The sequence below is a fragment of the Mastigoproctus giganteus genome, chromosome 1 (assembly GCF_048544385.1).
Source record: "Mastigoproctus giganteus isolate SK-2022 chromosome 1, ASM4854438v1, whole genome shotgun sequence".
NCBI classification, from domain to species: Eukaryota; Metazoa; Arthropoda; class Arachnida; order Uropygi; family Thelyphonidae; genus Mastigoproctus; species Mastigoproctus giganteus.
In genome coordinates, this window is record NC_143575.1 from 46,500,068 (window position 1) to 46,516,900 (window position 16,833).

At 38.8% G+C, this 16,833-nt stretch overlaps 1 protein-coding gene across 2 annotated transcripts in view; it reads right to left on the reverse strand.

Annotated features, from left to right (window-relative positions):
• The window catches only part of LOC150090760 (glucosidase 2 subunit beta-like), a 213,876-nt gene extending 197,302 nt beyond the window's left edge, over positions 1-16,574 (reverse strand). The window contains exons 1-3 of one of the 2 annotated variants that reach the window (XM_090372539.1): positions 16,331-16,574; positions 9,000-9,116; positions 6,004-6,099 (exon numbers count right to left, since the gene is read on the reverse strand). In XM_090372539.1, the coding sequence (XP_090228665.1) occupies positions 6,004-6,099; positions 9,000-9,116; positions 16,331-16,427 (310 nt within the window). In that variant the 5' untranslated portion in view covers positions 16,428-16,574. The remainder of the gene's footprint in view (positions 1-6,003; positions 6,100-8,999; positions 9,117-16,330) is intronic. The other variant, XM_090372533.1, reaches the window with a different exon arrangement.
• Positions 16,575-16,833: the final 259 nt, after the last annotated feature.

Genomic DNA, 16,833 nt, shown 5'->3' on the forward strand with positions numbered 1-16,833 from the left:
AGAAGGATTTTGATGAATCTCGATGCTAAGAAAGCTCCAGGTCCTGATGGTATTTCTCCACTTGTTCTCAAAACCTGTGCTCCTGAACTTATTCCTATTCTTTGCCGCCTTTTTTCACTTTCTTATTCCAAAGGTGTTTTTCCTTCTGCTTGGAAATTTGCTCATATCCAGCCAGTTCATAAAAAGGGTGACAAATCCCTCCCATCCAATTATTGTCCCATTGCAGTTACTTCTACTCTTTCTAAAGTAATGGAGAAATCAATTAACCGCCAACTCTTAAACTACCTAGAAACCTTCCGTCTGATCAACGATCACCAGTATGGATTCCGTCAGTGTCGATCCACTGGTGATATTCTAGCTTATGTTACCCATTTATGGACTAATTCAATGGAAAGGTTCGGTGAAACACAAGTAGTTGCTCTTGACATCTCAAAGGCTTTTGATCGTGTTTGGCATAAAGGTCTTCTAAACAAGCTTCCATCTTATGGTTTGCCAACTGTTTTAATAATTGGTTATCCAATTTTCTCTCTGATCGCTCACTGATGGTGATGGTAGATGGCTCTCTGTCTTCTAACTTCTCCACTAATGCCGGTGTCCCCCAAGGTTCAGTTCTTTCCCCCACTCTTTTCCTCTTGTATATTAATGACCTTCTTCCATTGACTGGAAATCCTATCCATAGTTTTGCTGATGATGGCCCATTGCATTCCACTTTCCATTTTGAGAAACCTTGTCCTGCTCAATCAGCTTGACTTCTCGAAAATCTGCTACCAATTCCTTAAATGCCAATCTTCAGGTAATTCTCCAGTGGGGCAAAGACAACTTAGTTGATTTCAACCCTTCTAAAACTCAGTCTTGTCTTATATCTCGCAAAAAGGATTCTTCTGCTCCTATGCTTTTCGTTAGTGACACTCCGATTTCTAGGCAAAATGATATATCTCTTTTGGGGATTACCCTGACTTCTAATCTCTCTTGGCACAAGCACATTACAAATATTGCTTCCTCTGCATCTAAAAAACTTGGTTTTCTCTTTCGCTCTCGGCGTTACTTTTCTTCCAAACAGCTGCTCACTCTGTATAAATCGCAAATCTGCCCTGCCATGGAATATTGTTCCCAAATCTGGGGTGGTGCCCCCAAAACCTCTCTCAGGCTTCTTGATTCCATTCAGAAGAGGGCAGTTAGGTTAATTAATGATTCATCTCTAACAGAGTCTCTCCACTTGCTTTCTCATAGACGTACTGTTTCTGCTGCATGCCTCTTCTACAGATACTTCCATGGGCACTGTTCTTCTGAATTGGCTTCTATAATTCCTACTCTCTCTTTCAAAACAGTCCGAACACATGCCACCACCAGCCAACATCCATTTACTGTCCAACTTCAAACCCCACAGAACCAACTTTTCATCTTCCTCTTTTATTCATTCAACTGCCATTTTCTGGAACAACCTTCCATCATACGTATTTCCTGAAAATTACAATCTACAGAAGTTCAAGTACAATGTCAACAAATATCTTCTTTCGTCTTCTCAACCTCCAACCCAAGCACGGTACTAAGTACTATAGGTTCTAATACCTCTCGTGTTTGGGGTTCACATAAAAAAAAAAAAAAAAAAAAAAAATGAGTGAAAGACAAAATAAGGATGCTCCTGGATCTCATGAGTGAAAAAGAAAAGATATGCAACTGCCAGTGTCTTTAATAAATTTTTATAAAATCCTATGATAAAATATTCAATACTATATATTACCCTGATAAACTGTGCATCCCAGCAGAACTTTAGGAAACTGAAGGGTTTCTTTGGAAGCAACTAAATTTGTACTTTTTACACTAGAACCTTACCATTACACTTAGTAATGTCAGAAATATTTAAATATAGTATACAAAATACTCTGCATTACTGAAACACTTCCATTAAGTGGAAGAAAGACATCTATCCTTCCACCACCTCGTACTTGCATTCATGACCATCTCGAGCCAAAATACTGCTTAGCTTGTAAGCAACTGAAAATTAATTATCTGCTATATTTGTGATGTTGTTTTTATTTTTGACAGAATATATTCATGGCTTATTTTGCCTACATGGTATAAAATTTTTGCACAGGTGTATGAGATACTAGCTGGGGGCATTCATGGGAATCTATAGGGGTCCCTGTTCACTTTGTTCCTCAGGCCCTGATAACTGAAATCTGTCCCTGCCTGCAGGCAGAGAAAATTCAAGAATTCAAGAAGAAATAAATAAATAAATAAATTTTTTGTTTATACTCTGGGACGACCAAACGGTCAGAGGAGTTCACAAGTTATACAGAATACAAGAAACAGCACCGTATTCAGCAGTCACGGGCTTGAACCCCGGTCACTCAAGGTACGTGTACTTATGCACCCGTGCGCCTGACCACTAGGCTACGGTGGAAAGGCAACCAAATTAGGATTTAGGAAAAAGGACAATCAGATTGGTCAGAGGATGCTAATAATGCCCATGTAAGGAACTGCTCAGAACATGCAGACTGCAATGTTCAGCAACTAGACTTCTTAAAGAATATCTGGTAAAGGTATATAAGGCTCTGATGGGAATCAATAGAAAGAACATGGGAGGTACATTTTCATTGGCAGAGAGACAAGAACCAGCAGATACAAATACAAAATTCTGGGGGAACATAAGGATGGATTCATGAAGTTTACTTTCAGGAAGCATGTAGCAGATCACTGGAATAAACTCTGACACAGCAGAGAGTTTGTTAAACTCAAAGCAGAGCTGGATAGCCACTTTTTGGTAAAGTAAAGTGTAAAGTGTGTTTAGGGTCAAACGGCACAAGGGGTTCCCCCCATCTCCGCGTAGTTTACATTGTGGGTGAACCAGTTGACTGGAAAAGCCAGAGATTTAAAAGTGTATGGACTTTGTATATGTGTGATGCCTTGTACCATTGTTCATCTGGTCATTTAGCCGCTGGGCCCCTACTGAGGCCCAACATTACCCCACTTACGCCCCGTGGAGGCAGACCAGGAACCCAGTAGTCTGTTTCACTCTGGCAGGTCCTGCCACTTAATTTCCTGAGATTTCGGCGGCTAGGACCTAAAAAAAAAAAAAAAAAAAGAAAGAAAGAAACGCGTTGACGTAGGGGTAGAATCGCTTAGTTTTGCTAGGCCAAGTTATGGGCGTAAGGTAATTTAGATATGTTAAGTTTTTGGTATGTAGGGCTTTCGCTAGCATATAGATAGAGAGGGGGGAGGCAGAAGACTTGGGGGGAGAAAGACAGAAATATGGGGCCAATAGAGTAGGTAGCCCCAGTTTTCAGTGGGACATGCCCATGTCCCACCAGAGTAGAAGATATAGGGTGGAGAGGAGGGGAGGACGAAAATGTCCCCCCTCCCCCCAAGGAAGTAGGTATAAAGGTGAAGGGGGCTAGAGTGCCCTCTTCAGATCGCCATATGGCTATTGGCAGCTATTTTTTCAAGTTTCTTTACTCATGGGGCAAGCTCCGTCCTTGTGCTTGTGTCCCTCATCTTTAGTTGCAGCCTTGACATTGTGCTGGCTGGTGTCTCAATAGTGGTACTTGATATCAGTCATTGTAGATGGTGATTAATGTCCTTCTCCTGATGAAGAGGTCTTGTGCGAACTAGGATAATGCTCTATATTCATCCTCAGTATCTATGAAATGGGATTCCAATCCTTTTGGTAGGTATCTTATTTTTGTTATAAGTACCCCTCTGAGGTCTTCATATTGTGGGCACTCGTACACTATGTGATTCCAGCTTTCTGTCTCCCCGCACGTACAGTTTGGGTCCTCAGTGAGTCCGAATCCGTGCAGCTTTTCATTGTAGGGTCCGTGTCCTGTTATTAGAGATGTCAAATGGTACCCAGGGAAGTTTTTTTTTTTTTTTTTTTTTTTGATTTGGTAGTTGTTGGTACATCGGCTTCTGTGGCCATATTGCACCTCCCAAGGTTTTTTGCAGTACTTTGATCCAAGCCCGAGGCGGGAATCGAACCCGCGACCTTTTGGGTTGCCGGGCAGGTACTTTACCCACTCGGCTAGCCCGGTCGGCACCCAGGGAAGTACCAGGTCGGCTGTTTTGGGTAGATTTTCTGGAGGTCAGGTAGATATCTTCTGGTTGGTAATGGGGAAGTTATGAGTGATAGCGAATTTTTTTTCTGTTTTTTTTTTTTTGGAAAATACAGAAAACATCTGCTTCCTTGAGTCATTTAGCCATTATAATGAATATTTTGCATCGACATTCACACATGAGGAGTTATTCAGCAAGAGGAATGCCAGAGGTGTATTCAACTCTAGCAGTAAGCTACAGAATCTTGAAATAACTGGGAGTAAAGTGGAGGAGAAACTGTTGAAGATAAACACAAGAAAGGCACCCGGAGTGGATGGGATCTATCCAGTTATATTAAAGGAGGCAGCTAAGGAAGTAAGCAAACCCTTAGCCATAATTATGAGAGCTTCCTTGGACTCAGGGGAGGTACCCATAGACTGGAAATGTGCAAATGTGACCCCAATTCACAAAGGAGGATCAAAGGCTGACACAAGTAATTATAGACCTGTGAGCTTAACTTCTGTTCCAGGAAAATTAATGGAGGCACTGGTTAAAGAAGCACTGCAGGATCATTTAGACAAGACTTCAGTTATAGCTCAGAAATAGCATGGTTTTGTTAAGGGGAAGTCTTGCCTGACCAACTTGATTGGATACTATGATGCAGTCACAAAAGAACTGGATGCAGGGAATAACTTTAATATTATATACTTGGATCTTAGAAAAGCTTTTGATACTGTTGCACATGGAAGACCGCTACACAAATTGGGGCAGTGTGACATTGGAGGCAAATTGCTGCTATGGATAAAGGGGTGGTTGAGGGGGAGAAGACAGAGAGTGGTAATCAATGGACACTGCTCATCGTGGACTAGTGTTATTAGTGGAGTCCCTCAGGGCTCAGTGTTGGGTCCATTATTGTTTTCTGTATTTATAAATGATATTGATGATGGTATATCAAGCTTAATGTCCAAGTTTGCAGACGATACAAAGGTTGGCAGGGTTGTCAAGAACACTACTGACACTATGCTGCTGCAACAGGATCTGGAAAGGTTGAGCAGATGGGCTGAGAGGTGGCAAATGAAGTTTAACATTGACAAATGTAAAATACTACACATGGGAAACAGCAACCCCAGAGCAACGTATCAACTCTGTGGTACTACACTGACAGTGGTAGAGAATGAAAGGGACTTGGGGGTGGTTGTGCAGGCAGATATGAAGTTCTCTGAGCAGTGCAGACGGGCTGCAAGAGTAGCTCATGGAGTATTGTCAATGATATACAGGAATTTTTCCAGCAGGGATAAGGAGGTGATTATTCCATTGTATAAGGCAATGGTCAGGCCACACCTAGAGTACTGTATACAGGTCTGGAGGCCTCATTTCAAGAAGGATGTAGAGCTGCTGGAACGCGTACAGAGAAGGGCAACAAGATTAGTGAATGGAACAAAGGGGTGCTCTTACGAAGAAAGGCTTAAGTTTTGCAAATTACAGTGTCTGGAGACTAGGCACCAGCGAGGTGATCTGATAGAGGTGTATAAAGCCTTGAATGGTTTAAGCATGCTCAATGCTGATGGGATTCTTCCTCTAGCTCAGAAAAATCACCTGAGAGGGCATAAATTCAAATTGAGGAAAGACAGATGTAGGATAGACGTGCGGAAATTTGCCTTTAGCCAGCAGGTGGTTGGTTGGTGGAACAGACTTCCATCCCTTGTGGTGGAGGTTGATAGCCTAAATAAGTTTAAGGCTCAGCTGGACAGGTATTTTGAACGAACAGAGGGGTGAAGTGGAAGTGGGTTTTTTTTGGCTGATGCTGCATAAGCTTGCTTTCTTGCATCAAATGCCTCTACTAATGCTAATGCTAATGCTAATAATGCTTACCATTAAAAAAAAATTCCCATCCATTCAATTTAATGCTAACTGCATGTTCATATAATTTTTAAATATAAATTACACATTAAAAACCAAAGGAAAACATACCACATATACCATCATTAACTCTTGATGAAGGAATCTCTTCTGAAATATATCCCCAGTTAGTACATGTAAAGAGACCATTGGAACAAGCTGTGGTACCTACATGAAAATGACAATATAAATTAATAATCAAAATAGAAAATATGCCATGCATATTAGGCCATATGATTTTTGTTTGTGATATTAAAAAATGATTTTTCTGTCCATTTTCCCAGATTGAGGAATTATTAAAATTAATCCTTCCACCAAAAAAAAAAAAAAAAAAAAATTGTAACCATTTCTCAAATTCCATCTTGTAAAATATTTTATTCTGGGAAATTGTGCATATGAAAGAATGTCATTGTCCCTCTCTGTGCTCAGAATGTGCCAAAACACTGTTCCTGTTCGTCATATGCATCGGCAGTGTCATGCATATAGCTAATTATTAAAAATAAGATTTTTTATTAACAAAAGTTCCAAGTAAAATTTTCCATTTACAACCCCCAATTCATCTGCATAAAACCACATTTAGAATATTGTGTTCGGGTCTATAGACCACATCTGAAGAAAGACAATTATTAGAGAAGGGTCAAAGTAGAACAATCAGGTTGGTGAGAGAGATGCTAATCAATGCACATAAGGAGAACAACTTAGAAAGACTTTCATGTACCCTTCTCTGTACGCATTCTGGCAGCTGTACATCCTTCTAAAATGAGGCCTCCAGACTAGGGCTTACAATAGAAAGATTCCAGTCATTTTTTTCTGGTATTTAAATCCCGGTATTGATACAAAAATACCGATTTTTCAGTACTATTCTAAAAAATAATTATCCGCAATTTATTCACATAAAGGTTATAAAATCGACAACAATAAATCATTAATACTGCTGAACTTGCAAATGAGGAATTGTTATACACATTAAAAATGCAACAGAAACCTGAAAACATCATGAAACTTAAAATCTTACAAATATATTTCTCTTAGTAAGTAAAGTGTGTGTGGAAGTAAAGCACTTAAGGAATAATGAAAACATCATTACGGAAATATTTCCATTAGTGGAAGTAGGCCTGATACTGCAATTAAGGAATGTGGTGAACAATGGTATGGCAGGTAAAGTAAAGTGCAGCCATTATCAACCCACTGCAGGATGGAAGCCTCCTCAACAATTCATGCTGAGGGAAATGGACCATAATCTGCCACGCTGGTCCAGTGCGGGTTGGCAGATCGACCGTATTCAGCAGTCAGGGGCTTGAACCCCGGTCTACTCAGAGAGCGTGTGCTACTGCACTCCCGCTCCTGCCCACTCGGCTACGGTATGGCAGGTGCGGAAGGGTTAAAATTAAGTTTTTGAACAATAGTTTAATCCCTCTATTACACCTCTACTTGAGGATGCGACAAGCAATATTTAGTGCATTTTGGGAAAGGGTGTCGGTATGGAGCAGTTCAAAAGGTATTGTGAACAGGTGATCTAGAAGTAAAAGATGGAAGTGTTTCATTGTGCGGGAAAAATATTCTGTTTTTTCCTATTTTAATTAGAGATACGTAAATGCGTGCAAACCCCTCTGGAGTTTGCACATAAACTTGCATATAAAAAAGTAGTACAAGGGGCGATTGTAACTTGCAAACAATTCAATAAATAAATAAATGAGAAGGAAATAAAGTGCTCACACCAAAAGAGGGGTTGCAGACTTCCAATGGTAGTTCTGGGAGTGTCCAGCTATATAGTGAAGGGTTCTGCCGGGGATGTGCTTACCTTGGCTTCTACTATTGCTGTGGTAATTTCCTTCAGTATTAACTGTTCTCAAAATCCTGAAATAAGACAGTACTGGAAGAGCTATATAGCAGAGATGGTGGGTGGGTGGGTGGGTGAGAGAGAGAGAGAGAGAGAGAGAGAGAGTGAGTGAGTGAGTGAGAGATCACTGCACTCAGTGGAAGGAACCTGCACAAAGGAATCCCACAGTGAAACAGAAGGAAGGCAAGTCCTCTGAACTGTGTTGTTTGGTACTAAGTAAATGGTGCTTAGATAAAATGGGAGATTATTTTAGAATAAGGTTGAAGTTGAAGCAACATGAGAAATAAGGAAATGTTTATGAAACTAAAATTACTGTAACACAGAGCGAAAACGGATACAAAAATAGGTTTTGAAAAATTTAATAATGGGAAATATATATATATTAGATTAGATACATACAAACAAAAAGCTTTCGGTTGTTTTGTCAACCTTACTCAGTTAAACTGACAGTTAAGAATGGAGCATGAGGGCGTGTACTGCCAATTTTGTACATGAAGTGCGTGATTAACTGTTGGTTATTGAAGCCCTCATGCTCCATTCTAAACAGTACACGCCCTCATGCTCCATTCTTAACTGTCAGTTTAACTGAGGAAGGTTGACAAAACAACCGAAAGCTTTTTGTTTGTATGTATCTAATCGCCTGGACATTGTTTAGTCCTGCTACTGAAAGCTGTGAGCTATAATTACAATAGCATCTGTCAGGAACCAATTCAACTGAACCTATTCGTGGCCTGTGATCTTGTTTGCGATATACAAACAAAGGATTGTAGACCATTTTTGTGAAACACTATCAAGAGATGGTTTGTGTGAAAATAAAGGGAACCTGAAAAGCATAAAACAAAAATACAGACACTTGAAATAGTGGCTTTTAGTTGCAATTTATGCAGCCAGAAATATTGCCCATTTAATTATTTTGAAATTTTTGTGTCTTTTGAATTTTAGTGATTTATTTTTGTTGTGTACCAACTAACGAGTACCACACTTAGTTGATGTGATTTTTCGTGTTGTGTTTATTTGACATAAATTTATTGAATTCGTGTTTTATAAAATAAAAATTTATAAACCCCCAGTGGAATTTATTTAACCCCCCCTGGATTCAAAGGTAACCCTACTCCAACAACAACAATATGTCATACAGCTCCTAACCCTAGGATCAGCACAAGTGAACATTTCAATATAGGCATTTCAGTGAAAAGCATTCAATGAAATACAGTAGCCAGTCACTTACCTGGTTCATCTGAGCCATCCGTGCAGTCACAGTAATCATCATTTACAAAGTAAAAGGGTATAGATATTGAACCATCCAAGCAGGTAAAATTCTTTGAAGGATCATAAAATACTTTTCCTTAAAAATAAATGTTTTAAGAATTATAAAAAAAAAACCAGATTTATATATCAACAGAGGATAATTATATCAATATTAATTAAAATTATTTTAGAATTTCTAGTGATAACAAAATGATTCACACAAAAAATAACATTTAATAAAAATAACAAATTATATAAATACAAATTCCTGTGCACACAAAAATTACCAATGACACGACACTTTTGTCATTTGCTCTCAACCAAAGCCTTGAAAGAGAATTTTCTCTTTGACTAATCAAATTTTTATTACGACCTATTTACACTGGATAACAAACTGTAGGGAAATCAGTCCAAAATATTAGCCTAATTCAATATAATTGAATCCTACATTCAGTTACATTTGTCTACATGTAAAACTAAATTTTTAAATGTTGGAACTGTTTCTGATATCTAATCTGTATTAGCATGAAGCCTGGAGGCAACTGCTTTCAGATGCCAACTGTTAAGGGCAGCAAACTGAATGCAAACCTGGACAGGTTTTTTTTTTTTTTTTTTTTGATTTGGTAGTTGTTGGCGCATCGGCTTCTGTGGCCATATTGCACCTCCCAAGGTTTTTGCAGTACTTTGATCCAAGCCCGAGGCGGGAATCGAACTGCCACCCGAAGGTAAAGGACTGGTGTTGCCTCAAAAGCCTCTAATGTCACCTGATTTAAACTCATGATTTTATCTCCAGGGTTATCGGAAGAATGTTTTGGAAGAATCGATGAACCAATCCTGCTGAATAAAGCAACTGAAGATGAATTTTTTTGGTGCCAGAGGAAAATGTCAAACATGTTCTTCACATCTTCACAGTCTCACTGCGTCACATTATTGATAAACGTGTGGACACACTGAACATGTTGTCATGAAATTCCCAATGCTATTAAATATACTTCAAGTGTTAATTTCTGTTTCTCAACAATATTTTATGTTCTTCAGAATGATGTTAAAATGTAATAATGATAAAATAATATAAATAACTAATAAGGACTCCCTGTGGTGCTCCTTGGAGGTTTTAGTCTGAAATGTTTTGAGATATTGTATCCAAAAGTAGTTTAGCCAGCAAGACATTTGGTGATCAAATCATCTGCAACACCAACTGGTGTTCGAAAGTTACACTGTATTTATTTTATTTTTTACCATGTTTTGATTTTAATTAAACCACTTCAAATCAACAAAGTTACAAGTTTCGCAAATATTTTTCTCCTGTAGTAGCAAAAAAATATCTGTGAAAAATAAACCGAGGCCCTTCAAAACATTTTCGGCCTGTCTTCTTATCTTATACCCACCAATATGCCTCTGTCTCTGAGGTATAAATGTTATAAAAAAAAAATAATAATATAAACAACTATAAATAGATATTCACTTAAACATATCCCCAAAAAAGTAAACACTAACAAAATACATGAAATGAAAGCATGCTGCATGTGTAAAGTTCTGAATCTATTTATTACTCTAAAGTTTGAAAATAGTGCATTTTGCAGACGTTTATACAACAACCTTACATGAAATACATGTAAGGTTGTTGTATAGAGTAATAGGGAATTCAAATTTTTAATTGTGGTAACTAGATAGCTCTAATGTATAATTATATAGTGTAATACGCATCACTGCATTTAGGATTCTATTATTCAATTAATTAATTAAATTTATTGATCTTATTAATTTAAAATTATCATGCCCCAGACTAGAGCAGCAAAGCAATGGGCGCAAAGTGGCAAGAGTGCTGTGATTCGGGGGAGAACTGGGGGAGGCAATTCTCCAACGCATCACAGCCTAAAAAAATGTGCAACTTGTGAAATGTTTGCCGAACTCTCTAGAACAGAACATGATCTAGCCAAGGAGGATGTCTTTGTGTGTGCCAGGTGCAGAGAGTGTCTAGAAATTAGGCATCAATTCAGAGTTCCACTGGGTGTCTATGAGAGCTTGAGGTGTAGGGTACAAAGAAATTAATATGAGCGGCCCGTCAATTTCTCAGCTGCCCAACTCAATGCCAGAGCTCACTCCTGGGCATCAGGCAACACAGCGGCAATCTCCAAGGCAGAATGCGCTGGTCCCAAATGAAATAATTATTGTTGGTGACTCTATTGTCAGGAAAACATATTGTGTAAAAAGGATAGATGGAACAGGACCAGGGTATGTCTGCCAGGGGCAAAAGTTGATGACGTTGTAAAGCATATATCATCTATTCAGAGCACAAAAGGTAATACTGTTGTACATGTTGAAACTAATGACATTAAGAGTAAGAGATCTGCAGATTTATTTAACAAGTTCAGGTCAATGTTGCAAAAGAAGTTGTGAGTCAGGGTTAAATTTGAAAGTGTCTGCAATTCTGCCCAGACACGAGAGGAGGGAGTACATGATGAGAGCCTTGTCAATCAATTCGGTCATGGAGGGAATGTGCAAGGCTCAAGGGGTAGAATTTTTTTCAGCGTGGTCTGTGCTTGTTAACAGGAGAGACTGCTTCTACAAGGATGGGATACACTTAAATAGAAAGGATGCAAGAATATTTGCTAATGCTATCGAGGCACGGTTAGGTGGGTCGGAAAACTGCTAGCTTGGCGGGATTCACAGACTAAAAGGTTAAATGTAGCTGCAGGCAAAGGTGAATGTGATTCTTGCACAACTTCTATTAGAATAAGTAGTGACCTGGAGCGAGGGGTGCTGGGGGTTTCAGAGACTGATGGCAGTCATCGTGAAACAGGTGGGTATATGGGATGTGTCAGAGGGAATAGGAATATGTGCATGTATGCTTGCTTGTATACCAATGCTAGAAGTATAGTAAATAAATTTGATGAATCTGAAGTGTTGGTCAAGACATCAAAGGTGGATATTGTTAGGATATCAGAGACGTGGTGTCACACTGATATTAGGAATGCAGAATTGTAATTTGGGGAGTACAATGTGTACAGAAAGGATAGACAGGATAGGAAGGGAGGAGGTGTCATGTTGTTAATTAAGAAAAACATAAAATCAAAAGAAGTGCATCCAGTTGATATAGATGAATGGTGCACTGTTGAGTCAGTTTGGTGTGACATAAGCACTGCAAAAGCAAAAATAAGAATAGGAGTGTGTTATAGGCCTAATGACTCAAATGAGTACAATGAACAATTGTACAGAGAAATAGAGGGCTAGTAAATCAGAATGTCTTATAATGGGGAATTTTAACTTCTCAGATATTGACTGGAACTTGTGGGTTGGTCACTCACACACTAGTGAGACTTTTGTGGATTTATTGGATGATTGTTTTTTGCAGCAACATGTTCAAGAGGCAACCAGAGAGAGAGAGTAATACTCTTGATCTGGTTATTAGCAGTGATCATTCGTGTATTAAGAATTTGCAGATAAAGGTACCACTAGGTGGCAGTGATCACAGTGTACTGATGTGGGATTTACTTAAAGATTTAATTACCATCAGAGGTAAAGGAAAGGGTTTTTGCTTCCATAATGGTGAGTACAGTGGTCTCGGACAGTTTTTAAATTATGTACAGTGGGATCAACTGACGATGTTACCAACAGTAAATTCTAAGTGGGAAGCATTCATGGAATTAATCGTGGAAGCTACGAAAAAGTTTCATACCTATTAAGAAATATTGTTCAAGATTTAGGCCTAAATGGTTATCAAATGAACTAATGACACTCGTGACACAGAAGAAAAATGCATTGGATTCATATATATCATCAAGCGACTCAGAAGCCTATGGCAGGTATAAGCTAGTCTGTAATAAGGTAACAAAGGAGGTTAGGGAGGCTAAGGCAGATTACGAGAAATCTTTGGCAAAGGATGCTAAGAAAAACAGCAAGGATTTCTTTACTTATATAAACTCTAATAGGAAGGGGATGAATCTGATTGGTCCACTTGATATCGATGGTTCGACCGTTGATGATCCTGCTCAGATAGCAAAGAAACTGAATGAGTATTTTGCATCTACATTCACACATGAGGAGTTATTAAGGTTTGAAAATGGCAGAAGGTCATCAAATTGTAGCAGGGTGCTTAACGATTTTGTAATAGCTGAGAGCAAAGTGGAGGAGAAATTGTTGAAGTTAAACATAAGAAAGGCACCTGGGGTGGATGGGATCAATCCAGTTTTATTAAAGGAGGCGGCAAAGCAACTAAGCAAACCCTTAGCCATAATCATGAGAGCATCCTTGGACTGAGGGGAGGTCCACACGGACTGGAGATGTTCAAATGTATCCCCAATTCACAAAGAGGGATCGAAGGGTGACACGAGTAATTACAGACCAGTTAGTTTAACTTCTGTTCTGGGTAAAATAATGGAGTCACTGGTTAAAGATGCATTGCAGGATCATCTAGACAGGACTGCAGCAATAATTCAGACACAGCATGGGTTTGTTAAGGGAAAGTCTTGTCTGAAAAATCTGATAGGTTTGTTTGTTTGTTATTTGGTTTTTAGGGGCATTAGCAACTAAGGCATATTGCTCCGTGAACATGCAGTGGTCATTCCCTGACCTTTCCGCATCCTTCGTATTTGGTGGTGACGGGCTCGAACCCCGGTCTAATCAAGAAGCGTGTGCTGCGCGCTGCTGCTCCTTCCCACCTGGCTACGGAGGTGCCTATTTGATAGGATATTATGATGTGGTTACAAAGGAACTGGATGCAAAAAATAATTTTGATATATATTTGCATATCGGGAAAGCTTTTGACACTGTTGCGCATGGAAGATTATTGTACAAATTGGAGCAGAATGGTATTAAGGGTAAGTTGCTACAATGGATAAAATGATGGTTGAGTGGGAGAAGACAGAGGGTGGTAATCAATGGGTGCTGCTCTTCATGGACTAATGTTATTAGTGGCGTCCCACAGGGTTCGGTGTTGGGTCCACTGTTGTTTTGTATATTTATCAATGATATTGATGAAGGTATATCAGGCTTAGTGTCGAAGTTTGCAGATAATACAAAGGTTGGCAGGGTTGTTAATGACAGTAATGGCAGTGTGCTACTGCAACAGGATCTAGAAAATTTGAGCAGATGGGCTAGGAAGCGGCAACTGAAGTTTAACCTTGACATATGAAAAGTACTGCATATGGGTAGAAGTCACCCCAGAGAAACGTACCAACTGTGTGATACTACACTTAAGGTGGTAGAAAATGAAAAAGACCTGGGAGTAATTGTGGAGTCAGATATGAAGTTTTCTGAGCAATGCAGACTGGCTGCCAGGGCAGGTCATGGTTATTGTTATTTTTGGTTTTTAGGAGCATTAGCAACTAAGGCCATATTGCTCCGGGATATGCGGTGGTCATTCCCTGACCTTTCCGCATCCTCCGTATTTGGTGGTGACGGGCTCGAACCCCGGTCTAATCAAGAAGCATGTGCTACACACTGCTGCTGCTCCTTCCCACCTGGCTACGGAGGCGCCGGCAGGTCATGGAGTTTTGTCAATGATATATAGGAATTTTGCTAGCAGGGAAAAGAAGGTGATTGTCCATCTGTATAAGGCAATGGTCAGGCCATGCCTTGAGTACTGCATACAGGTCTGGAGGCTTCATTTTAGGAAGGATGTAGATTTGCTTGAGCGTGTACAGAGAAGAGCAACAAGATTGGTGATGGGAATGAAGGGATCCTCTTACGAAGAGAGGCTTAAATTCTGCAAATTGCAGAGACTAGGCACCTGCATGGTGATCTGATTGAGGTGTATAAAGCCTTGAATGAGTTGAGCACGCTGAATTCTGATGGGATCTTTCCACTTGTTCAGATTAAGGGCAACAAGATTAGTAAATGGAACTAAGGGTTGCTCTTACGAAGAAAGGCTTAAGTTTTGCAAATTAAAGAGTTTGGAGACTAGGCACCGGCGAGGTGATCTGATAGAGGTGTATAAGGCTTTGAATGGTTTGAGCATGCTCAATGCCAATGGGATTCTTCATCTTTCTCAGAATAATCACCTCAGAGGGCATAAATTCAAATTGAGGAAGGACGGATGTCGGATAGATGTGCGGAAATTTGCCTTTGGCCAGCGGGTGGTTGGTTGGTGGAACCGACTTCCATCACTTGTTGTTGAAGTTGATAGCCTAAACAAATTTAAAGCTCAACTGGACAGGTATTTCGAACGAACGGAGGGGTGAAATGGGAGTGGGTTTTTTTTTTTTTTTTTTTTTGGCTGATGCTGAATAAGCTTGCTTTCTTGCATCATATGCCTCTGCTAATGCTAATGCTAATTACAACCTAAGGGGGCTTAAATTCAAATTAAGAAAATACAGATGTAGAATAAATGTGCAGAAATTTGCCTTTAGTCAGCGGGTGGTTAATTGCTGGACCAAACTTCCATCTGTCGTTATGGAAGTTGATAGGTTAAATGAATTTAAGGAGGAACTGGACAGGCATTTGGAGGGAATGGCGTTTTTTTTTTTTTTTTTGGCTGATGCTGCATAAGCTCATACACTAGCTTTCTTGCATCACATGCTACTACTACTACATATGATAAAAGAATGAAAGCATTCTTCATGTAAAGTCTAATCCTATCTAAAGCATCGTGTTCCTATCTATACCAACTCCTCTAGTCTACACGTTGCAAACGGATGAATTTTAACCTAATTAAACTGATTCGTAATAAAATTTCTAATTTTTGAAGTTCTTGTAACTTAAAAGTATGTGGCGCCATCTAGTGTGTTCAGTAAAAGAAAAAGACAAAGCCTTCGTTTGCATAACTAAATTAAAATCATAAATGCTTGACTTTAATATATTAATTTATTTAAAATATATTTAATTCATTTCAAATTGCTCCAAGTTGCTTAGATTTATCTGCAACTTACAATAATATTTAAAATTTAATGGCATTTTTACAGATTTGTGCACATTTTTAACTTTTGTCTAGTAATAGCAAGTAACAATATTTTCACACAATAAAAACATTGACATTGTAAACAGAATTACTGATACTTTGGAAGCGATTAAAAAATCAATTGGAAATTAACAAATGCATTAGTATTTCATGTCATATATTAGAAATATTTATTCCACGTAACAATTACACTTTTTATTTTTTATTACACTAAATATTTATTCCACGTAACAATTACATTTTGCTTCCGTAAAGGTGAGTACTTAAAAAATATATTTCATATCCAAATATGTCATATAATATCGAAGTTAACCTAACTGAAAAAAATAAATAAATCATACATAAAAGTCATATCACTCAGAATTGACTAAGAGAACATGCGGTTTTGAATGTCGTGCATCACATTCCCTTACTTGCCAGCGGTACACCTCTAGGACGTAATATTATGATCGAGGCTATACATCCTAAGAAGTGAGCATACCAGTATATAGTAACAGAAATGTGTAACATAACTTTAACTAGTAAATTACAAATCACAGAATTAAATTTAAAGACTGCGGAAGATACATTCCAGTAAGAACACTTCACATGCGCGACTAAAACCACACTGGTTAACGAATTACTGTACAAACCCCCCACGCAGGCATCTTTTAATAGCACAACCACAGACGATGTTGCCAGCTATTTCGTCTGCTTGTCCCTTCAAAAAACAAAAATCAGCACGAGTCCAACGTTATGGATACACCTGGTGGAAAAAATAAATCCATCACCTTATATTGACGGGTACCCAGTTATAACCGACAGATTCTAGTTACCTTAATTTATTATAATGGCGAAAAATAATAAAATAGTAATAATTATAAATAATAAACAAAATATACACAGAGCAATATGTCCTTAGTTGTTGATGCTTCTA